At 48.2% G+C, this 23,479-nt stretch overlaps 1 protein-coding gene across 1 annotated transcript in view; it reads right to left on the reverse strand.

Moving 5' to 3' along the window:
- The window catches only part of gabrq (gamma-aminobutyric acid type A receptor subunit theta), a 33,113-nt gene that overhangs the window by 7,415 nt on the left and 2,219 nt on the right, over nucleotides 1-23,479 (reverse strand). Inside the window, exons 2-6 of the mRNA XM_062963678.1 lie at nucleotides 22,611-22,699; nucleotides 15,977-16,044; nucleotides 6,462-6,682; nucleotides 1,255-1,337; nucleotides 24-161 (exon numbers count right to left, since the gene is read on the reverse strand). Coding sequence (XP_062819748.1) covers nucleotides 24-161; nucleotides 1,255-1,337; nucleotides 6,462-6,682; nucleotides 15,977-16,044; nucleotides 22,611-22,699 — 599 coding nt within the window. The remainder of the gene's footprint in view (nucleotides 1-23; nucleotides 162-1,254; nucleotides 1,338-6,461; nucleotides 6,683-15,976; nucleotides 16,045-22,610; nucleotides 22,700-23,479) is intronic.

Genomic DNA, 23,479 nt, shown 5'->3' on the forward strand with positions numbered 1-23,479 from the left:
TGCTCATAGTCTCCGGGACTGACCTGTGGTGAAGACAACTTCCCTGGTGACCAGCCTCTGCTCAATGATGGTGAACTGGGGCAGCTCCAGATCCTTCATCCCAGTTACTGCTGAGTTGTTTCCTTGCCAGAAGAACACAATGTCATCAACTGTGTAGCCATCTGGATGGAAGGAGAGGAGGACATGGTCAGGTCTCAGCTGAGGCAGAGATCATTGCCTTATCAGACATGGTGCCACTGAGTCAAGCGGGGTCAAGGGGAGAGCTATTGCACCTGCAAGGAGGGCTAAGAGGGCAGCCCCTGGCTGGTTGGCACTCATGCTTCTGGAGGGCATTGAGGGTGCTGGGCTAAGGGGCAGGGGCTGCCTCTGTGTGGGAAAGCTCCCTGTGCTCCAGAAGGTGCATGTGTATGTGAGGGGAGGCTTCATCTAGACTGAAGAGGAATGGTGCCACCAACCACTGGTAAGATCATGCACAGAGGCAACGTCCCACACAGATCCAGCTGACTGATTTGCAGCCTTATCAGCCATTACTTCTGGAAGAAAGAAATCCAACTGAAAAGAAGCAAAGGCTGGAAGTGTCCCAGTATGTGTGTCTAACTTCCTGGCTGCCTCCTGGCTGATGGTGCTGTCCTGGGTCTTGAATCCACTGAATTCACTGCAAGGTTTCATCTGCTCAGCACTGATGGTGCTGTCCTAGGTCCTGAATCCACTCTGCGAACAGTTTTGAAGACTAAGGACCTCATCACACTAGAGTTTGGATCCTCTTTAAATCCACTTTAGAGAGGGGCCTTTAAACATCTGAGCCAGACAGGTTCTGGGCATCATCAAACTACAAACCCCAGAATTCTGCAGGAGGCAGAAACCGGATAGAAAGTGGATCCATTCTCTGGTGTGATGAAGCACTAGAACTGCCAGGATAAGACTCAGCACCATGCATTGGGCCTTTTAGGTCAAAATTCACTTCATTGAAATGGAAGCCGACAGCCTTTGTGTCTGTTTGTATTTGGCGGGGGGTGCTTTGTGTCCAGACCTTGTGGGTCCATCTCTTGGGGGCCAGAGTCTGGCGTGGCCATGGGGCATCCTGCCTGGGGACGAATCCCATTGGAAGCAGAGCAGGAAGGAAGGGGGCAGGAGGATGGTATGTCTGCCTTAGTTTGGGTCCAGCCCAAACCCAACCAAGCCGCCCCACTGAGGGAAGCCCCACGGCAACCACAGCTGCTGGACAAATGAGCAGAAGAGTGGGCTGGTACGTACAGCTCTCAATCTCCAGGGTGCAGTTCTGCTGGTCGAGAGGGTACCTCCTCAGGTCCATCATGCAAGCAGCTGTGGTGGTGATTCTGGAAAAGAAGGAGAGGATGGGAGAAGCCGAATCAGCATGATGATGGGCTGCTGTTGCTATGACAACCAGAGCACAGGACTGTAGGAAAGCAAGAGAGTGCGTGTGTGTCTTGGGAGGATGCAAGCGCTGCACTCGCCTCAACATCAACTGCGTGGCTTAAATCGTTCGTGACTCACTGCAGCCAGCTCCGAACCTCTGAGAAAAGGGCTCTCCTCTTGTGTGTGCATGCATGTGCAGGGGATGGAGGGGGCTGCACATGGGGAGGGGGGAAGCAGAGCGATGCTCTGTGTGGCTGCTGCAGGGAATACATGAAGGAAGGGAGGAGGAAGAAAGGAAGGGAAGGGCGGAAAACATCAATGGCTCCCCAGCCTTTCTGGGCTGTGAGGAAAGAGCCAGTTTAGTTGAACAGCTTGAAGCAAAATCAGTGGTTTGCCGTTGGTTTCAGTGGAGACTTTAGGACTGTGACACATTTTCTGTATGTTGACTGCTATCCAGGTGTAGATCACTTATCCATATGCCGCTATGGTATAGGTGACCCACAAATCACCAACCATAGATTATATAAACAAGTTATATAATCCCCAATTCATCAGCACAGAAGAGACAATTACGAATTCATGAATAGTAAGTAAGGAATTCATGAATGCCAAAATGGCAAATGCCACTGTACACATCAAGCACGGAATTAGCACACTGAAAAGGGGCCAGTGTCAGATCTTGAAACCCATTGCACTCCAGATGCAAGAGCAGCAGCAGCAGCTGAGGCCCAATTGCAGGGAGAGGGGCCAGAGTGGGAGGGGGCTGCTCTGAGGGGTTTTGTGGCAGCTTTGGGGGAGCCTCCTGCCGTTTTGGCCTCTGTCCATGGTGCTGGACTACAGTAGACAGTGAGTGGCCAAGTTCCAGGGTTGCATGCCCCCTCGCCCTTCCTTTTAGGCCCAGAAGAAGCCCCCCCTCAACAATAGAGGGGGGGGCTTTGTTCCTTGCCCTCCCAAGACCGTTTGGGAGCCAGAGCCGGGAGCCCGTTTCGCTAAAAGCAGCCTGGAAGAATGGAGCCCTGTGTGTTTGCTTGTTCTCTGTGAGAACGGGTGCAACTCAGAGCAATACTCCTTGGAGGGAATATCTGAGGCCACTTGGCCTGCGAGGAGTGGCACGTGTTCAGGTGCATGAACAGCCCCCCTTCCTGCTTTGTGCGCATGCACGGGAGGGGAGCCATGGGCACATGTCCACTTTTTCAATTAGCGAACCATAAGGCATTCATCAAGCAACGCATTTTTCCCGATGCAGTGCAACCAGCCAACTGTTAAGATGGAAGCTTTGCCTTCCCCAGGGCCAAGGAAGGAGGGAGATCTCGAGCAGGAAGGGGAGCTCTTGGGCGGAGGGGGGGGGGTTCCGTATGAAGGAGGGATGGGAGCAACCTGAAGGGGCGGTGCCTGTCTCTTTAAGAACGTGTGAGCTAAATTTATCCCTCTGCTGCCTGTGACGGTTGTAGGGAGCCTTGAGGAGTGCCGGGCTCCTGCCTGACAGGCTATAAATAGACCCAGCGCTACAGCAAAGGGAACACACACTCACTCACTCATAGTTGGAGAGGGGGTGTATGGTCTGCCCTTGTGCTGCTGCGGCTTTTCACTTTTTTGCCAAGGCCTGCTTTGTACACAGTCGCCAGGCTCCCTCTGCTGCTCACTGCTTCCTATTTTGGATCCTGTCCCTGCAGACAAGACAGGAACCCAGCGGGTGGTACCTTTCAGGGCACTTCCAACCCTCTGAGAGTTGGGGAGGCAAAGGTGGTTGCAAATGGCCCCGGCACCTGAAGGAACTGCAGTGTGTTGTGCAATAATATTGCAAATGGCATTTCTCCAGTCCATTGGTAGCCTGGGATCTTTCAACCCTGCCCAGCCCAAGAAGACCCTCCAGCAAAAAAGGGCGGCTGCAGTGCCTTGAAGGCCTGCCCTGGCTCTCAGTGGCCTCTGGCTAGTAGGAAAAAGAGGGGGCACCCACCCTCAGGATGCTCTGGGCCCCTCCTGACTAAAGGACACCCCTCCCCATGGATCTGCTTCACTGTGATAAATTTGGTGTTGAAATAAAAGCAGGACTCCCTTGGAGCAGGGCAAATGCCTGTCTGCTGTGCTGGCACAGGCAGTTTCCTGGGGAGAGGAGGCTGCTCTGCAGCATCTAGTGCTGCATTCCAGCAAAGGCCATTTTCTATGGCCTTCAGGGCCAGCTAACCCCGGGCTGTGGCGCAGCTGTTGAGCAGCTGCCTTAAATCACTCTGACCATGAGGTCATGAGTTCGAGGCCAGCCCGTGGCGGGGTAAGCACCTGTCAATTAAAAAAAAAAAAGCCCCTGCTCGTTGCTGACCTAGCAACCCGAAAGATAGTTGCATCTATCAAGTAGGAGATAAGGTACCACTTATAAAGTGGGGAGGCAAGATTAACTAATTTACGACCTGGAATGAGGAAGTGAGGAAGTGAGGAAGTGCCGTCAGTGTGGATGATGAAGCAGCTGCTCCCCCCTGTGGCCAGAATCGAACATCCCCTCAGAAGAAGGTTAACTTGCCTCTGCGTGTGTCTCTCAGTCTCTGTTTGATGTGTTTATGGGCATTGAATGTTTGCCCTATGTGTGTTATAATGTGATCCGCCCTGAGTCCCCTTCGGGGTGAGAGGGGCGGAATATAAATACTGTAAATAAATAAATAAATAAATAAACCCCTCCTAACAAAGGATTCCCCCAGGCAGTAAGCAGCTAGACCTTAAAGCTGAAAGGCTATTCAATGCTAATCAAGGTGGCAAATTGAAACATTCACACCTGCCTCAAACAGACAAGAGTTCTTTCCCACACTCTGGACATTCCACAGATATATAAACCCCACTTGACTAGTTTCCAACAGACCTCACAACCTCTGAGTATGCCTGCCATAGTTGCAGGCAAAACGTTAGGAAAGAATGCTTCTGGAACATAGCCATACAGCCCGGAAATCTCACAGCAACCCAGTAATTCTGGCTATGAAAGCCTTCAACAATACAAACCCATCATGTTGCACTTTGTGTGGCTTTGGTGTAAAGTGAGCAAAACACAAAAGCAAAAATACAACTGCTTCTCATTCACCACGGTTTCTTCAGCCTAAACTATCCTTCTAAAGACCTGAGGTTCCTCTCGTGGGGGTGACTCTTTAACATTCGCCATTCTCACACAAACTGGCCCCAGCCGCAAGCAAAGCACCCATCTTCACACAGAGTTTTCACCCTTTATCACACACACCCTTTTGTCACTACCATTCTGTATTTCCCCCTCAAACCCCTTGGAGGATAAGTACGTTGCCTCCTCCTCTTTTAACCTCCAAACAACAAAGGCTGCTTTTCCACCAAACAGTCTACATTTAGTCTTCTAACATTCTTATTCTGAAACTCAGAGTAGTTATGGTAGAATCACATAGAATTACAAAGTTGGAAGAGACCTCGTGAACCATCCAGTCCAACCCCCAGCCAAGAAGCAGGAAAATTGCATTCATAACACCCCTGACAGATGGCCATCCAGCCTCTGCTTAAAAGCCACCAAAGAAAGAGCCTCCACCACACTCTGGGGAAGAGAGTCCCAGTGCCGAACAGCTCTCACAGTGAGGAAGTTCTTCCTAATGTTCTGGTGGAATCTCCTATCCTGTCGTTTGAAGCCATTGTTCAAGAGCAGTATAAAACAAGCATGCCCCCCCCTTCCTATGACTTCCCTTCACATGTGTATACATGCCCATCATGTCTCCTCTCAGCCTTCTTTTCTGAAGGCTAAACATGCCCAGTTCTTTAAGCCACTCCTCATAGGGCTTGTTCTCCAGACCCTTGATCATTTTAGTCAACATCGTCTGGGCGCATTCAGCTTGTCAACATCTCCCTTCAATTGTGGTGTCCAGAATTGGACACAGTGTGATTCCAGGTGTGGTCTGACCAAGGCAAAATAGAGGAATAGCATGATTTCCCTGGATCTAGACACTAGACTTCTATTTATTAGTACTCTGGGTAACAATTCTGCCACAAACAGGCACAAAGCACAAGTGACTCAAACCCTTGGATTTCTGAGATGGAGCTCTCTGTGCCTGAGATGGCCCTCCCAAAATGAATCATAGAATCATAGAATAGTAGAGTTGGAAGAGACCTCATGGGCCATCCAGTCCAACCCCCTGCCAAGAAGCAGGAAATCGCATTCAAAGCACCCCCGACAGATGGCCATCCAGCCTCTGCTTAAAAGCCCCCAAAGAAGGAGCCTCCACCACAGTCCGGGGAAGAGAGTTCCACTGCTGAACAGCTCTCACAGGGAGGAAGTTCTTCCTGATTTCCAGGTGGAATCTCCTTTCCTGTAGTTTGAAGCCATTGTTCCGCGTCCTAGTCTGCAGGGCAGCAGAAAACAAGCTTGCTCCCTCCTCCCCATGACTTCCCTTCACGTATTTCATAGAATCATAGAATCATAGAATAGTAGAGTTGGAAGAGACCATCCAGTCCATCCATGGGCCATCCAGTCCAACCCCCTGTCAAGAAGCAGGAAATCGCATTCAAAATTTGCACATGGCTATCATGTCTCCTCTCAGCCTTCTCTTCTGCAGGCTAAACATGCAAGCCGCTCCTCATAGGGCTTGTTCTCCAGACCCTTGATCATTTTAGTTGCCCTCCTTTGCCAGAGCATGGGCAAAGGTTTCCATTCTGCCACTTTCTACAAGGCTCCCTTTCTATGCCACTGCAATACTCAGAAGGTAGACAGAGGGAAGAGACCGAGACCAAAGTTGCAAGAGAACCACCAAAAGCAGAAAAGCCACAGCTGGGTCTCTCCATATGTTCTGATGTGTCACTCTGAGGTTATCACAAATAATATATCAATTCTAAATTCTGCTTGGAATGGAGAAACAAACTCTGCATTTGGACTTGGTCCAGAATGACACTAAAAGCAGCAAGAGCCGTTCAGAGTCAGGTCAAATACAGTTTGTCAGGCTCCCGAAAAAACATTAAGACCAGAAAGGGAAATGAACACAACCATTTTCTGGGATATAATGTGACATTCAGTCCCTGAAAAGCCTGCCATCAGCTCATGCCTCCCTTGCTGCAGAGACCCAGCTGCACCCCCAAGGAGGCTCCAATGGACTCACCGCAGGCCATAGAGGACCGTCCCATCCGGATGCAGCCGGATCATGCGGTTCTTGACCGTCACCCCATGCAGGAAGGACTTCTTGTCATTCAGGAAGTAGGTGTCCGGGAGCCACAGCTGGTCGGCTACACGGTTGTCCAGTGTCAGGTTGAGAGGCAGGTCGCTGTAGGCCAAGCGTTTGTCTCGCCAGCTTTGCTGGAAGTACATGGTGATAGTGTAGTCCTGCCAGCAGAAAGGGAAAGTGGAGGGAGTTACACCACTGAGGCCAAGAAGCAGGAAAATTGCATTCATTGCACCCCTGACAGATGGCCTTCCAGCCTCTACTTAAAAGCCTCCAAAGAAAGAGCCTCCACTACACTCCAGGGCAAAGAGTTCCACTGCTGAACAGCTCTCTCTTACAGCGAGGAAGGTCTTCCTAATGTCCAGGTGGAATCTCCTTTCCTGTCATTTGAAGCTATTGTTCCACATCCTAGTCTCCACTGCAGCGGAAAACAAGCCTGCTCCCCCTCTTCCTTATGACATCCTTCCACATATTTATACATGGCTATCATGTCTCAACTTTCTCTTCTGTAGACTAAACATACTCAACTCTTTAAACTGATCATTTTAGTTGTTCTCCTCTGGACACCTTTCCAGGTTGTCAACATCTCTTTTAAATTGTGGCATCCAAAATTGGACACAGTATTCCAAGTGAAGAGGTCTGACAAAAGCACAGTAAAGAGGCCAGACTTCCCTCAATGTAGACGCTATATTTATTTATTATTTATTTACAGCATTTATATTCCGCCCTTCTCACCCCGAAGGGGACTCAGGGCAGATCACATTACACATATAGGCAAACATTCAATGCCTTTTAACATAGAACAAAGACAAACAAACATAGGCTCCGAGCGGGCCTCGAACTCATGACCTCCTGGTCAGAGTGATTCATTGCAGTGATTCATTGCAGCTGCTCTCTAGCCTGCGCCACAGCCCAAGCCCACAGCTATACCCTTTTGATGCAACCCAAAATCCCATTGGCTTTTTTAGCTGCTGTACCACACTGTTGGCTCATATTCAACTTGTTGTCCATGAAGACTCCAAGATCTTTTTCACATGGACTGTTGTCGAGCCAGGCATCACCCATCCTGTACCCATTCTGAGAGACTCAAGACACTCAGCATGTCCAGTTGCAAACTGCTGGAGGAAGAATTTTAATTGAACCAGTCTGCATCTTTTTCAGGAAAGGGGGCTAATGCGGGGAAATCTGTCCATAGCCCATTACATTTGGGTTTTGGGCTCCAGTCTGAATATTCTAATGTTCTCTATGTTACCAAGTGCAAAGATTCCTGGAGCCTACCTGATGAAGCCACAATGACACTGCTGATCCCAGCCTCGTTCTCAATATTGAGAAGCTGAAAGGCAGCAAGTTATCAAACTTGGGCTTGGAATATTGAAATGTACTTAACTACAAGGAACCCCGGTGGTGACGTGTGTTAAAGCACTGAGCTGCTGAACTTGCAGACCGAAAGGTCACAGGTTCAGATCCCGGGAGCAGGGTGAGCGCCCGCTGTTAACTCCAGCTTCTGCCAACCTAGCAGTTCGAAAACATGCAAATGTGAGTAGATCAATAGGTACTGCTCCGGCGGGAAGGTCATGGTGCTCCATGCAGTCATGTCATTGGCCACATGACCTTGGAGGTGTCTACGGACAACGGTGGCTTTTCGGCTTAGAAATGGAGATGAGCACCAACCCCCAGAGTCAGACATGACTGGACTTTACGTCAGGGGAAACCTTTACCTTATCTTACTTGGGCCACTTCAACACTGTGAAAAAGCAGGAATCTACAGAGACAGGAGGATCCTGGAAAGAGTTTGATATAAATGATGAAAATGCAAAGGCTTACTTTTGCTTTGCAGTAGACACCACTTTAATTTATCACATTTGGGATTCAAGCAATGCTTGTTTGCAATGTGGGGCAAGTTAAAGGAATTATTTGATTCTCCGAGCAGAAGCACCCAGAATTGTGCAGATTGTGAATACAAAATTAAAGAGCTCTCTGCTTTTGAATGAACAGATTAACACGCTTATGCCTATACCGCTAATCTCCAACCTCCTGGACAATCTGTCCCAAAACCCTGGAAACTTGGACTGTTTATGGCCAATCTTCCAAAGTCTTACTCTCCAATCGTGGATGCTCCAAGAGGCAAAGGAGCTATAACTCTTGAAACACTGATGGCTAAACTGTTGGACTATTAGCAGAGACAGACATCATGGAGACTGCCTATGAAAGGTAAAAGATCTCAAAGCACAGAAGAATTAGATTGCCCAGATGAAGAGAATCTGCAGCCCAAGACTCCTTACTCTCCAAGGCCATTCAGACTAAGAGGCAGCAACAGAGGCCAGCAAAGAACCCTAGCCATCTAGGATTTTAGCCCCAAAGGCAGTGAAAAGAGTGGCCAGCTATCAGGCCCGGTCCAACATGGAGGCCAGTGAGGCCCCCGCTTGGAGCGCAGGGTCCCCTGGGGCGCCGTTGAGGTGTCTCCCCCCTCCCCCCCCCCCACGGGGATCACCGGCTCAGTTGAAGCCTTCCACCTTCTGCAGCAGTGGGCATGGCTCTCTCTCTCTCCCCTTCTCTCTCTCTCTCTCTCTCTCTCTCTGAGAGGTCGCAGAGAGAGAGAGAGAGAGAGAGAGGTCGGAGAGGTGGAGAGAGGGAGAGAGAGAGAGGGAGAGGGAGAAAGCAGGGAGGGAGGGAAGAAAGAAGGGAGCCAGCACCAGCCTCTTTCTCTTTCTCCCTCTTAGGAAAAAAGTCTCTTCCCCGGTTTGGTTTTGCTCTTTCCAGACTTACCCAAGAGCCAGTTAGCCTTAAAGGGGAACACCTGAGGCAGGCAAGCCTTTCTAATGGGAATCCTTAAGAGCCAGAGGATATCCCTTTAAGAGATCTCTCCAGGAGGATTATGGCACCAGCTCATTTGCAACAGATTCAGTGCCATGTAATCATGTGAGTTGTAGTTTTACAAACTCCCTACCTAGCCTTCCCTGCAGAAGAGAGCCAGTAGCATGCCAAACTACAACTCCCAGTTTTCTGTCAGATTGTTTTGGATTTCAACTCCCACAATTCCTAACACCAGACATGGGCAAAGTTTGCCCTTGCCTGGTATAGAAGCATTCTATTCTTTTTCCCCAGACATGCCAACAGTTTGTATATTAAGTGAGAAAATCCTGGGCATTTTTTCCTTTGATGCTAAAAGTGCATAGGTTGTTCAGCAACAGCCTACTGGCTGGGTTGCTATGAGTTTTCCGGGCTCTATAGCCATGTTCCTGAAGCATTCTCTCCGGACATTTTACCCACATCTGTGGCAGACATCCTCAGAGGTTATGAGGTCTGTTGGAAACTAGGCAAGTGAGGTTTATATATCTGTGGAAGGTCCAGGGTGGGAGAAAGAACTCTTGTCTGTGGGAGGCAAGTGTGAATGTTGCAATTGGCCACCTTGATTAGCATTGAATAGCCTTGCAGCTTCAAAGCCTGGCTGCTTCCTGCCTGGGGGAATCCTTTGTTGGGAGGTGTTAACTGGCCCTGATTGTTTTCTGTCTGGAATTCCCATTTTCTAGGTGTTGTTATTTATTTACTGTCCTGATTTTAGCTTTTCTTTAATACTGGTAGCCAGATTTTGTTTATTTTCATGGTTTCCTCTTTTCTGTTGAAATTGTCCATGTGCTTCTTGTGGATTTCAATGGCTTCTCTGTGTAGTCTGACATGGTGGCTTTTATAGTGGTCCAGCATTTCTGTGTTCTCAAATACTGGCTGTTAGGAATTGTGGGAGTTGAAGTCCAAAACATCTGGAGGGCCAAAGTTTGCCCATGCCTGATTTAGATCCATCTCAAAAAAGGGTATATTTGGCAATCCCTTTGGGTACGACCTTGGAAATATCTGGCTATAGTGCAAAATGTTCTCAAGTGTTGAGTTTTTGAAACTGCACAAGATGGCTTTAAGACAATTTCTGCCCCCTCAGCCAAAACATATACAGCCAACTTCAGTAAGCTGGAAATAGTCTTAATCATGTATCCAGCTCAATAGCAGATTGTGATGGGAAAGTTCTGGAAACTGCAGTATAGAGCAGGCATGGGCAAACTTTAGTCCTCCAGATATTTAATAATAATAATAATAATAATAATAATAATAATAATAATAATAATTGTTATTGTTCTATTTTATTTCTAACCTGCCCTCTCTCCCCAAAAGGACTCAGGGCAGCTTCCAAATGCAAAGGCAAATATTCAATGCCATATACAATAATAAAAACACAACACAATAAAATCACAAATAAATCATAGCTAAAAGTGCATATAAAATTGATTCTATAGGGAGGATAAATGATTGGATTTCAACTCCTACAGCTTAGCTTTCTCTGCCAATAATGGTACCATACCAAACTACAGCTCCCAAGATTCTGTAGCAGTGAGTCATCTTGGATATTGCTAGGGATGATTTTTATATTATTATTATTATTATTATTATTGACACAACGACGTTGTATGACACAGCAAACAAGATAGATATGCTGGATTTCGTTTCACAAAATCACAAGTCGAACACTTCCCAAGTGTCTAGGACTGTGTGATGTATTTTCGGATTATTATTATTATTATTATTATTATTATTATTATTATTATTATTATTATTATTATTAGGCCTTGCTCCTGGGAAGGTTCCTCTGCTGTGGCTCCCTACTTATCTATCTACCTTTCCACATATTCTCCACATTGTGTGTATGTGTATGTATACATACACACACACACATATACACACATACACAAACACATATGCAGGGACTATAACACACACACACATATATATTCTATTCACCTCTACATTCTACCTTTTATTTTTCAGTGATTGGTTTCAGGAGGGGGGGCACCAAAATGCTGCTTGCTTACACTTGAAAATTGCCTAGGGCCGGCTCTGCCAGCTATTTAAAAGCAGCTGCAGATCTCAAACCAATGCTGCCAGGCAATGATCAACCACAGTGAATAAACAAGGGAAAAGCAGACCAGGTCAGAAGCTTGAAGGCAGAAATTCAACCAGCAGGAACCCAGTCCCCTTTGATGGAGGAGCCATGGGTTGGTCAAGTAAGAAACAGCCCGCTATTGCCGATTCCTCCACAGAAAGGACAGAAGGCCTGTCTGCAAAAGCCACCTGTGTTGAAATAAGGAAGGATTGGAGGGGGGGGCTTTGTCTTTGCTCCTGGGACCAAAGGGCCTGGGAACTTGCACTAAAAAGGGTAGTCACAGCCAGTGCAACCCTGGTTTGAGGGGCACACATTGACACGGGAGCCAGGCACCTTTCCCAGTGGTGTCTCAATCCACTGGCATACTGTCGGGCCAAGTTTGCTTTCGTTTGCAGGTTTTAATTGCCAGAATGAGGTTTCAGCACAGCCAGATTAGTCAATCTTCCTCCTGCTACTCTTCAGTGGGAAGCACTGGATGGTCAGCCTGTAATGAGGGCCTGAAAACATGCCACAGCATTGGATGACTGGACAGCAGGCAACAGTGTCCCTTCCTGAACCAGGCACAAGGGGCCGCTCTGTATGGTTGCCAGACCTCAATGGCCCCCTGCTTTTGAGGGGAGAGGTATAGAAGGGAGGGGCAATTGGCTGGGCATCTGAGACCCCCCCCCCCACACACACACACACTTCTCTTCAATTTGCACGGGAGAGAGGGACCCCCTCCCCCCTTTTTTGTGTCAGGAGCGACTTGAGAAACTGCAAGTTGCTTTTGGTGTGAAAGAATTGACTGTCTGCAAGGACGTTGCCCAGGTAACACCTGGATGGTTTTTTTTTTGTATGTTTTTACCATCCTTGTGGGAGGCTTCTCTCATGTCCCCGCACGGAGCTGGAGCTGATAGAGGGAGCTCATCCTCGCTCTCCCCAGGTTGGATTCAAACTGGCAACCTTCAGGTCAGCAACCCAACCTTCAAGTCATCAGTCCTGCTGGCACAAGGGTTTAACCCACTGCACCACTTGGGGCTCCTACCCCATTCCCTTGCCCCTATAACAAAGTGCAGCGGGACTTTGAAATTATGTTTAGAAAGATCAGGCACAGAACCAAAACCAAAACCAGGTCCCTGTCAAAACCTGGCCCTTGCCCTACTTCAGCCCCTTTGATGCTGAGAGGGAAGCGGGGGGGGGGGGGGAGGTCCACATCCCTGTTCCCCCCCTCCCCCAGCACACACACACACAACCAGGATCACAGCCAGAACCAATGCAGCAGCAGCAGAAGGAGCAGGGAGCTGTCCAGCACCTGAGCGGCCCCATGATTTGTGCTCCGATTCAGCCATTCCATTCCTATTATTTGGGCTGCTGGAGCCCACAGTGGCACAGTGGGTTAAACCCTTGTGGCAGCAGGATTGCTGACTTGAATGTTGAGTTGCTGACCTGAAGGTTGCTGGTTCGAATCCAACCTGGGGAGAGCGCGAATGAGTTCCCTCTATCAGCTCCATGTGGGGACATGAGAGAAGCCTTCCACAAGGATGGTAAAAACATTGAAACATCTGGGCAATCTCCCCTGGGCAACGTCTTTGCAGATGGCCAGTTCTCTCACACCAGAAGCGACTTGCAGTTTCTCAAGTCGCTCCTGACACGAAAAGAAAATTGGGCTGCTCTTTGGAGTTTTTACCCCCTCCTGGAGTTTGCTGTGCTGCAATCTTGGCTTTTTCTGCTGTTTCCTGTTTTTAATTCTTGTTGTGTTTTCTTCATCTCCAAGATCTCTGAGGACCAAGAGAAGGGGAATGGAGGGTGAGGATCTCCAAATCTGGCAAATTGTTAGACTTCTTTTAGTCAACTGAAGCCAACCATTTGGCCCCTGCTCCCTTTCCGTCAGGGGTCCCCAAACTAAGGCCCGGGGGCCACATGCGGCCCATCAAAGTCATTTATCTGGCTCCCGTGGGGGCGGCTCCCTCTTCCTCCACCGAGGAAGGTGTGTGCAGCACAAGGGAGGAGGGAAAGGCATGCACCTTTCCCATCTCCTCCCTCGCCTGGTACGCGCCTTCCAAAGCTTTGCTTGTTTATAATGGTATTTTAATTATTATTAAATTAATTATTAATTATTAAGGGGGTGCTTTGCTAGTTCTTTTGGTGCACAAAGGCAGAAGGGGGTTGGACTAAATGGCCCAAGGGGTCTCTTCCAACCCTCTTTATTATTATTATTATTATTATTATTTACAGAAGGAAACAGTATAACACAGCAAATGAGATACAGTATATATGCTGGATTTTGTATTACAAAATCACAAGTCGAACACTTCCCAAGCATTTAGGACTGTGTGATATATTATTATTGTTGTTGTTGTTGTTATTATTAACAACATTGAGACTGGGTGGACATCTGTCAGGGGTGCTTTGCTAGTGCTTTTGGTGCACAAAGGTAGAAGGGGGTTGGACTAAATGGCCCAAGAGGTCTCTTCCAACCCTCTTTATTATTTTTATTGGGATTATTATGATTATTATTTACACTGAGGCTGTATTTGTTCCCATTTTGTTTTTTACTGCAAAATAAGGTATGTGCAGTGTGCATGGGAATTTGTGCATAGTTTTTTTTTTAAAAAAAAACTATAGTCCGGCCCTCCAGTGGTCTGAGGGACCGTGAACTGGCCCCCTGTTTAAAAATTTTGGGGACCCCTGCTTTATGTGGCAGCTGAGCCAAAATTATTAGGTGCCTAGCTTCTCCATGGAATGATCCTGGGAGCCGGGTGGCAGCTTTATTCATTTCTCCCTTTTGCTTGTATAGCTTCTTCTGCTGGCTGCTTTCACCCCCCTGGACAAAATCTGTTTTCCAGATCTGCTTCTAGGGGTTAGAAATAGCAGGCACAAGGTGCTGCTTTGCTTTATACAGGCAGATCATCAAAAACAAACTGGGAATTGGCCACACACTGATCATGGATATGCTTGTGTGTTTGGGTCTGGAGAGATACAGTGCCAGGCAGAGCCTCCAACCTTCACAAATCACGCTGACCCTCCTCCTGCTATCACCAACCAACACGGCTGATTTGGAATATATTTTTTTAGTTACATGTCTTATATACCTCATAAAATATATCCTATATGCTTTGTGTAAATAAAAACAATAGTATTGATGCAACAAAACTACAAGCATCAATGAAATCCAAAACAGTAGATGCAATTTCAATATATTGTGACAAATCGCAACGCAAACAATACTATTCTGCAAGAGCTTAACACAAAGACGCAGGACAAGATTCTCCTACAATGGAGCCGCAAGTCCCCAGAGAGAGAGAGAGAGAGAGAGAGAGAGAGAGAGTTGCTCACTGATGGTTGCATAGTCTTTGCACTGAATGGCAACTCTGCACAAGTGAACTGAGAGAAGCCAACGTGAATGGACGCACAAACAAATCTGCACACACCTTGTCACATCCGCACACATGAGACACCGCAGGCCCAGCTGGGCTCACACAGCCTTCTGCTCAATGCGGTCGTTCCCCATTTGGACAGAAAGGTCACGCTGCTTCCCTGAGGGAACTTACATGTGCGTAAGACCTCACCACAATTCTGGCCACATGCGACAGGGACAGCAAAAGTGGATTTCCTGTTTAAAAATACTGCTATGGACTGCTGGGTTGAATGAAACAAGCCTGGAGCCTGATCCCACACAGCTCTTTCCAGTGATCAGCCTCTCAGCTGCTAAAGGTCTATTGCAGAAGCTGAGTGGATCATGTCCAGTGTGGCTGAAGCACATCTGGAAGAGAGGTTTGTGCAAATGCCCAGTTTCCAAAACTGGGGGAGTAAGACACCTCTGGGAGCTACAGCAAGGCACCGTGGCCTGAAAAGAACTACCACATAATCAACAATGGAAATGACACCTTTTTGTGAAATGCCTCTCCCCAGAATCTTGTAAAAGAAGGCCTGTGGAGGGGCCATGGGGGAGGGAGGGTCTGACAACGGAGCAACAGGGACCATGGACCACCCACTCTGCCTTTCTCAGGAGACAGATATGGGATGACCGCATGGGACCGCGTGCCACAGGATGGCCACAGCTCTTCCTGCCTGCATTTACTGCCCTGCCTTCATTCCAAGGCATTCCTAGTGGAGGTATTTTGGGCACAGGAGACGAGAGAGGGGAAGATCCTCTGCCCCTTAGTAGTGCAAATAACAGACAGAAAGATTGCAGAAGACAGTGGAGTTTCATCCAGCTTTGGATGGGAAGGGCAATCGAGACAGTCTGAATCTCACCAATCCAAGAGGATCCATATCAGTCTTCTTGGGATCCCAGGTGTGGTAGCTTTATGGCGGGGCCAAGGGTTCACTTGGGCCCAAAGAAATTGGGGCTGCTCTATACTGCTCTTAAGGGGCATGTTCAATATACTCTGTGAGGCCTTGTCTCTATGGCTTGTTGGACCTCTATTTCTAGATCCAGCCACATCATTTGGAAGCCCCAGAGCACAAAATCCAGCCTCTGGGCACTTTCCCCTCATCATCCCTTCATCTCCCGCAGCCCTCAGATTGGCATTTGCCCATTACTCACCATGTTAACTTCAGAGATCTGATCAATGCTTGAGATGTGGATACTCATTCCAACTGTAACAGGGTTGCCTGAAAGATAAGGAGGCAAGATTAATTCCGGCATATGCATAATTATGCATGTGCGTAATTAGGGTTTTCAAAAAGTTTTGATACATGCTACTTAAATAACAAAGGAAGTAGAAATATACCAAGACAGCAACTTAGGAAAAGAAATGGAAGTATGAGTATGAGACCCAGAATAGGCACCTCAAGATGAAAGCAGAAACCCAAAATAGGCTCCTAGTGTGCCATGCAATCTGATGGTGAGAACACCTAGTAGTGACAATAATATGAGCCCCTACTTGGCTTCCTGTGTGATGCATACTAGATCAACAAAAAAATCTACTAGATATAAGGCCTGCAAAAATTTGGAAAAAAAATAATAACTGAAGCACAATGGAAACGAAGATGGTAATGCTGAAGATCTGTGCTGTGAACTAATGAACCTCCAGTTCCAGCCTGAGGACTTGCTGCCACAAAGTGTTCTTCCCTTTACATTACAACAAAATTCTTTTTACTCCAACATTCCTTCTCACACTTCCAGGGCCATGTGGTGGACATAATTTTTTAAAGCTCAGACTTGTACAAAATGACATTGCAAAATAACTAGATTAAAAGTCATCTTGGGATACCAGGATGCAAAACAGGGATCAGGTAGCACCTTAAGAGACTAAATGAGAGGAGCCAAAGCTTTTGTAGACTTTGGTAGACTCTAGCCACCGGAATTGTTAAGAATTGTGGGAGTTGAAGTCCAAAACACCTGAAGGGCCAAAGTTTGCCTATGCCTGCTCTACAGCTTTACAAGTTCCCTTTGCAAAAGAGTCTGGTTGACGACTGGATCAACTGAACTCGATTGGGCACCAGTAACCAGGGACATTTCCAGGGGAAGAGGCATGGGAAGTGAGATTTTTGTTGAGTCTGAAGTTGAAACATTTGGGAGAATTCAGTCTTTACAATTCACAACATTATGCAAAGCTATTGGTGTTTTAAAGCATATTCTTTTGCACATGAAATGTAATCCATGGTTTTATCTATTCTTTTCATCCCTGGTTCCTGATGCCCAGTTAAGTTCAGTTGATCTAGCTGCCAATCAGCGTCTTTTGCAAAGGGATCTTGTAATGCTTCCTCTTTCCTGTGAGCCACAATAGTAATAGTAGTAGTAGTAGTAGTAGTAATAATAATAATAATAATAATAATAATAATAATAATTTGGTTCTGTGGCATTGAGAATTTCTGCCACTTCTGTAGTTGTTTTGCTTCCAGTTGCCTGACAGGCTCATGCCCTGGTTGCTCAGCAATGGGTCCTGGTTCCTGTAGCCCACTTGTCAACGAGTGCCCAGGAGTAGCACTCATCACGGTCCTTATTATCCTCGGCGACAACCCAGCCAGTATAGACTTCTTTAGAGTTTGTTTCGCCATATTTAAATGGGTTGGGTGCACTTAGTTCTACTTCTCAGTTAAGACAACTCTGGCTTGGTTGAACCTGCTGGAAGTTTACACTACAGCCAGCACAGCTCTCAACATCATAGAAGCAGTTAAGCCCCTCGCCAACGACAAGGCGGCACCCGATGGGGAAGTGTCTACTTGAGAAGTGTCCGATGTGTGATCCAATTCAACAGCCAGCATAGTGTCTGCTGTGGACTCATCTTGTTGTGTTTATAATAATAATAATAACAACAACAATAACAACAACTTTATTTCTATCCCGCCTTATCTCCCTCAAGAACATGGAGAGGAATGGATATGTGCCTGCAAACACACATAAATGTAGGTTCCAGGGACCCACAGATCAGAGGTAGTGAGGTATCTCAATATTAGGGGCTCAATTTGGCGTTCTCTGGGATTAAAAACCTGGCATAAATTGAATCTGTACTTATTCTGAGCTAAGTAAAAAAGGAGATAGCTGAAAGTTGGGGTAGGTGTGGGAAAGCAGCCATGGAGTGTGGTAGAAAGGACAAAAATTGGGAATGGATTAGGAAGAAGACACAAAACAACACTGTCAAATCAGAGATTCTTTGGAGACTATTTACAGAGTTGGGAATGAAGAGGCAAACCACCCTCCCTAAAACCAAAAGCAGATTCTATGTATGTGAGTGTACACAATGCCGCACGATAGCCTCACCTGCCTCACAGAGCTGATGTCAGAGGGAAATGGGCTTGGAGAAGAAACATGTGCAATTGCATGAATGCATGAAGAAACACATGACTGTGACAAAGAAACTCAGTGTCCTTTTAGGACAGGCATGGGCAAACGTGGGCCTTCCAGATGTTTTGGACTTCGACTCCCAGAATTCCTAACAGCCTCAGGCCCCTTCCTTTTCCCCCTCAGCCACTTAAGCGGACCTGAGGCTGTTAGGAATTCTGGGAGTTGAAGTCCAGAACACCTGGAGGGTCCAAGTTTGCCCATGCCTGTTTTAGGAAGTCCCATTTCAGTTTCAACCCTGAGCACATTTGTTGCAAAGGGCACCTAAATGCACCAGGGCTCACTGCAGAGTGTCTCCTGCAGTAGTATTTTTCCTGCTATGCCAGCAGCAGAAGACCAGAAGTCTCATTTCCAAGTAGCAGCAAATCCCTCCCAAGGCTTCACCTCTAGAAGTTAAAATGTCTTTACCATGGCACTGTGTGTCCCATGTGCACGCTTACACACACACAATTAGTAAATCAAATGAAGCTGGATGGACAGAAGAAACCAGTAAAATCCGTCACCATCAGATCTGACTAAAACACTCCATCACTTTTGCATCTCAGTGTAAATTCAGGTATTTTCTAGTGCTGGACAAGATTAGGAAAAAAATATGAGGACAGTTGGCAGACAAGATGGACCCCCAGAAGTCCTCCTGTCCACTCTGCCCCTCTCCTTTGATGGTCAGAAGGAGACCCCCTTGAAGGGGGCAGAGGAATACCTGACGTGGCCCACTTGGCTGGCCAGCCAGGGAAAGGGCCTGACCCAAATCCACCGACTGGCTCTTGCCCAGATGCTTCCTCTCCTCCTCCCCTGTTCACGGCATCACCATAATATCATAGAACAGATCAACCTAAAAAAAGGAAACGGCTGATGCTTCATATGTCTCAAAGGAACTGCAGGGAGGTAATCCCTGCCTTTGTGAAATTTTAATGAAGAAACCACACTTTGCAGGTGGCCTTTGTTTACATTTCTGCCTGAGCACATTGTTCTGGAACAGCGCGCCGGGGGGAGGGGGGGTGGAATATGGCTGGAATGAACTCTCAATGCTCTTGTGAGGGACCCCCAGCACCACCGTAGACCCCCAGAAGCAGGACAGGGCCCTGCTGGCCCAGGGGCAGGTGGGGAAGGAGCGTATGTGTATGGGGTGTGCTTCATGCACCTGCCAACCCCAACAAGGCTGGGTCACAGAGGGCCAAGCAGTGGCTCAGGAGAGATATTGCAGCCAGATATTAGCAAGGCCTGTTCTTTATGGGAAGGGAGACCCACCAAAACACAATCTATCTTGCCCTATTTCTCATTCTAGGTTTTAGGGTCCAGTCTTTGGGATTTCCAAGAGCCGCTTGGCTCCTGGGACAAGTAAGGCCCATCCCTCTGTGTGCCAACATTTGGGCCTCACGCTCTTTGCCCACCTTCATGCTAACTGGGTTATACAGGCACAGAACTCCCAGGAAAGTAGGCCTTTTGAATGAAGATGCTAGGATAAGAATATTCCTCTCCCCACTCCATATAAACTTTTCGTTACCATCTAGATAGATAGCTGACTGCATTCAAGGCTACAGCGCACTTGGGGTCCCTTCACATGCCAAGCCTATGGGCAAAACTCTGTGGCAAGAGCCAGGACCTGCCAGCAGTCATGTGGAGGGTGAATCTGTGCAAGAGGCTTGTAGCAGGAAAGGAGTGTTTCCCTTTTTGGACAGAATGAGTGTGCGATACAGGCAGGTGGAGGAATGCCACAGGCCCATTTGGCCTTCTCAGGAAGACAGCTCTGGTGGAATTGCCCCATCGTGTACCTTCAAAGGTTGGAAAAGGTTGGAAAAGGGCCACTGAGATGATAGTGAAGCACTGGGTGGCCTCCGTAAAGTATCTGAAGATCCTCCACAAATGGGACAAAGCACGGCTGCTAACAAGAGTTTGTGCGCAACACTTCCTTCTGAGGACTTTGTTCCTGGGTCTCTCACCATCTTTTTGATGCTCCAAAAATAGTCAGAGGCTGTCACACGAGGCTCTGATCAAAACAGTGTGGGCTGAGGACATTACTTCCAATGAGCTGGACTAGCATGGGGTGCTGCAACCAGCATTGCGTTGGGACGTGGCAATTGGTCACTCAGCGCTGCTGACATGTCCACTAAACCATCTGGTATGATCTATTAATACTCTGAGATCCCTTCCATGTGGAGTCACCATGTACTTGTGCCTCTTGAGTATTTTTTCCTCCTTAAATGCAGAACTTACATGTGGTCGGGTCAGTTTTGGCCTTTTCCATCCATTTGCAGCCTGTTTTCTAGAGTAGTGGCTGGGCCTTCCAGTTTGCTCTTGCTTCTGCCCCACAGCACATCTTGAGGCTCCCTGGGCTTCCCTCCTCCCTTGGCCACCAATGGCGCTGGCCGTGGTCTTGTGGGGCTTAATAAGAGGGAGGAGCCTGATCCAGACTCCTGGCCAAGGCCAATATGTCATCTTTGGCCCTTGAGAAATCCGTACTGGCTCCCTGCATTCACAATGTCTTTCTCTAAATGTTCACAGAGCACCTGCCTAATTATCTTGTCTTGTAGACATACTCCAAAGAAGAACATCATGCTGACCAAGTGGCATCAGACCAGGCTCTTCCTGAAGATGCAGCAATTGCTCACCCACCCCTCCACCTTGGAGGCATCAACTACCAACAACTACCAGAAACCACGGAAAGGCCCTGTGGATCATCCCTGAGCATTTAAGGCAGTGGTTCCCAACCTTTTTTGACCAGGAACCACTTTGATCAGGGACCACTCTCCAACATTAATACCAAAAGGGTTACAAATCACCTTTTGGTCAACTTTAGATTCAGTTTGGTTTTTTGGGGTGCCGATTGGATAGACCAGATCAGCTTTAGTTTCTGATACAGAACATATGCCATCCAGTAGTCATCATCTGCTTGCCCACAGAAAACCATATTTAATAATCTAGAGCTGATATGATTTATTCAATGCAATCTTTTGAATTAGTACTTCAAATAACCCAAAGAACAAGCCTAAAATTGAAGACACCAAGTAAAATATTTTTTGATTGGACTTTGTTATTATTTGTAGTAGTAGTGGTGAGGCTGCGGACCATATTTTACTTTCTGCGGACCACTGGTGATCCACAGACCACAGGATGTGAACCACTGCTTTAAGGGCTCCCCTACGGCCTCTTCACCACACTTGGGTTACAGCTCCTTGGTTGAAATCCTCCATTGCTTCAGAAGAGCGTTGTGGACCGCTAGCAGAGCCATGCTGGGATTCCTCTGCGCAACCCCTCTGCCGGCAGCTACTCTGCTCAGGAAGCATCTGAATGGCTCAAAATGAGAATTGTGATCCCCCAAAGGCCTGGCCTCCTTTTGGAAATATTGGGACCTCCTTCCCCTCCCCCTCCCTCCCTCCCCATGGGGGGAGGGTTGTATACGGAGGCTAAAACTGCATTCCTGTGGGTGCCTCAGGGCTCACGGGTGCCTTGCCTTGCCTTGCTTGTCTTGCCTTGCCTTGGGAAAGCAAGCTGCTCCGCCTGAGGCCCTTGTCTCGATTGCTCCAGGAGCTCCTGGCACAGACTCCTGCACATCTTCCTCACAGACTCCTGCACATTCTCCTGCATCTTCCTCAGGATCATCAGGGACTATAGAGCTTCCCTTTACCCTGAGCTGGTTCTGAGCTGCTTCCAAACCTCTGCCTGCGCCAGCCAGGCTCATGTGCCCCCCACCTGTCCGCCTTCCATGCCAGGAGGAGGGTGCTATCAAGGCGGCAAAGCAGGGATACAGGAATCATGGGGCAAATGAGCAGCTCCTGGCAGTGCAGTGTGCGCGCGCATATGTCAAGGGTATCCCAGGACAGCTGGGAAGAAGGGAACTGCCATCAACAATGGCACATTATGAAGACACACATCTTGCCGAAATAACAGAAGCCAAGAAATAAGCCACAAAGTCCCAAGCTCCAATCATAACCTATCCCCACCCCCAATGACTGCTCTCCTATCACACTGAACAGCCTCGAGCATCTCCAGGCTTAGGATAAATATTCCAGCCGCTACTTGGAAAGGCTAGCACTTGAGAGGAATTACACTGGGACATCAGGTTTTTAGATTCAAGTGGGAGATGAAATGAGAAGGGGAGACATGGTGAGTGTGTAGGGGGATAGTTGAGATTTGAGAGAGGGAAATGGGGGAAGCACAAGAAGCAAGGGACGGGAGCCCCATTGGGAGGCAGGGAAAGAAATTAGCCATGTTGAGGAGTGGCCCGCCCACCCAAATCGAAGCCAGTGGCAGAAATCACTGTGGCAGTGCCTGCCCAGTGGTGGCCCCATGGCAAACAGAACTGGCCTGTCCCCATCCCCTTCACTGGTGAGGCCTTTGCCCGCCGAACCAAGATCCCCAGAGAAAGCATACGTTGTGGGCAGGAGCCACGTACCTCCGAAGTCTGGGCGGAGTCGCACATCGTAGCCTTTCAGCAGCTTGTCCACGATCTCTTTCACCACCGAAATATTCCCAGTGGAGGGGCTACAGGGAGAGAAGAGAGCGGCGCAGACAGGTCAACACCATTGCGCCTTCTCTCACACAACCCCCCCCCTCCACCCAGTGCAACATGGCAGCCTCCCCAGCCTCTCTCTTTCTGTCATAGGACTGGCTTCCTAAAGCAGTGGTTCTCAACCTGTGGTCCCCAGATGTTTTGGCCTTCAACTCCCAGAAATCCTAACAGTTTATAAACTGGCTGGGATTTCTGGGTGTTGCAGGCCAAAACATCGGGGGATCTGTAGGTTGAGAACCACTGTCCTAGAGAGACACAGCAGTGTCTTTGGGGGAGGGGTCCTGTGAGAAGAAGCAACCAAAGAGCATAGCAGAGCAGCCCCCCCCCCCTCAGCCCCATTGCCTATGTATCATGCGGAGGGAGAGGCAGAACCTGGAGCCCTGCTTGTTGTTACTGGGGCTCCTTGTTCAGACACGTTGCAGGTGCCCCTTAGTGTGTGCAGGGGCCTGGGCAGGAGGGACCCTGCACTCTCCTCTCTCTCTCTCTCTCTCTCTCTCTCTCTCTCTCTCCAGGCAAAAACAGCCTTCCTCCTCCTCCTCCTCCTCCTCCTGGCAGGCCCAGACCCCTTCTCTTCCAAGGCATTTACATACACACACACACACACACACAGGGTCCTGATGAGCCAGTGGTACAATGGGTTAACCCAGGCATGGGCAAACTTCAGCCCTCCGGGTGTTTTGGACTTCAACTCCCGCAATTCCTAGGAATTGCGGGAGTTGAAGTCCAAAACACCCGGAGGGCTGAAGTTTGCC

This window comes from Anolis carolinensis, unplaced genomic scaffold (assembly GCF_035594765.1).
Source record: "Anolis carolinensis isolate JA03-04 unplaced genomic scaffold, rAnoCar3.1.pri scaffold_12, whole genome shotgun sequence".
NCBI classification, from domain to species: Eukaryota; Metazoa; Chordata; class Lepidosauria; order Squamata; family Dactyloidae; genus Anolis; species Anolis carolinensis.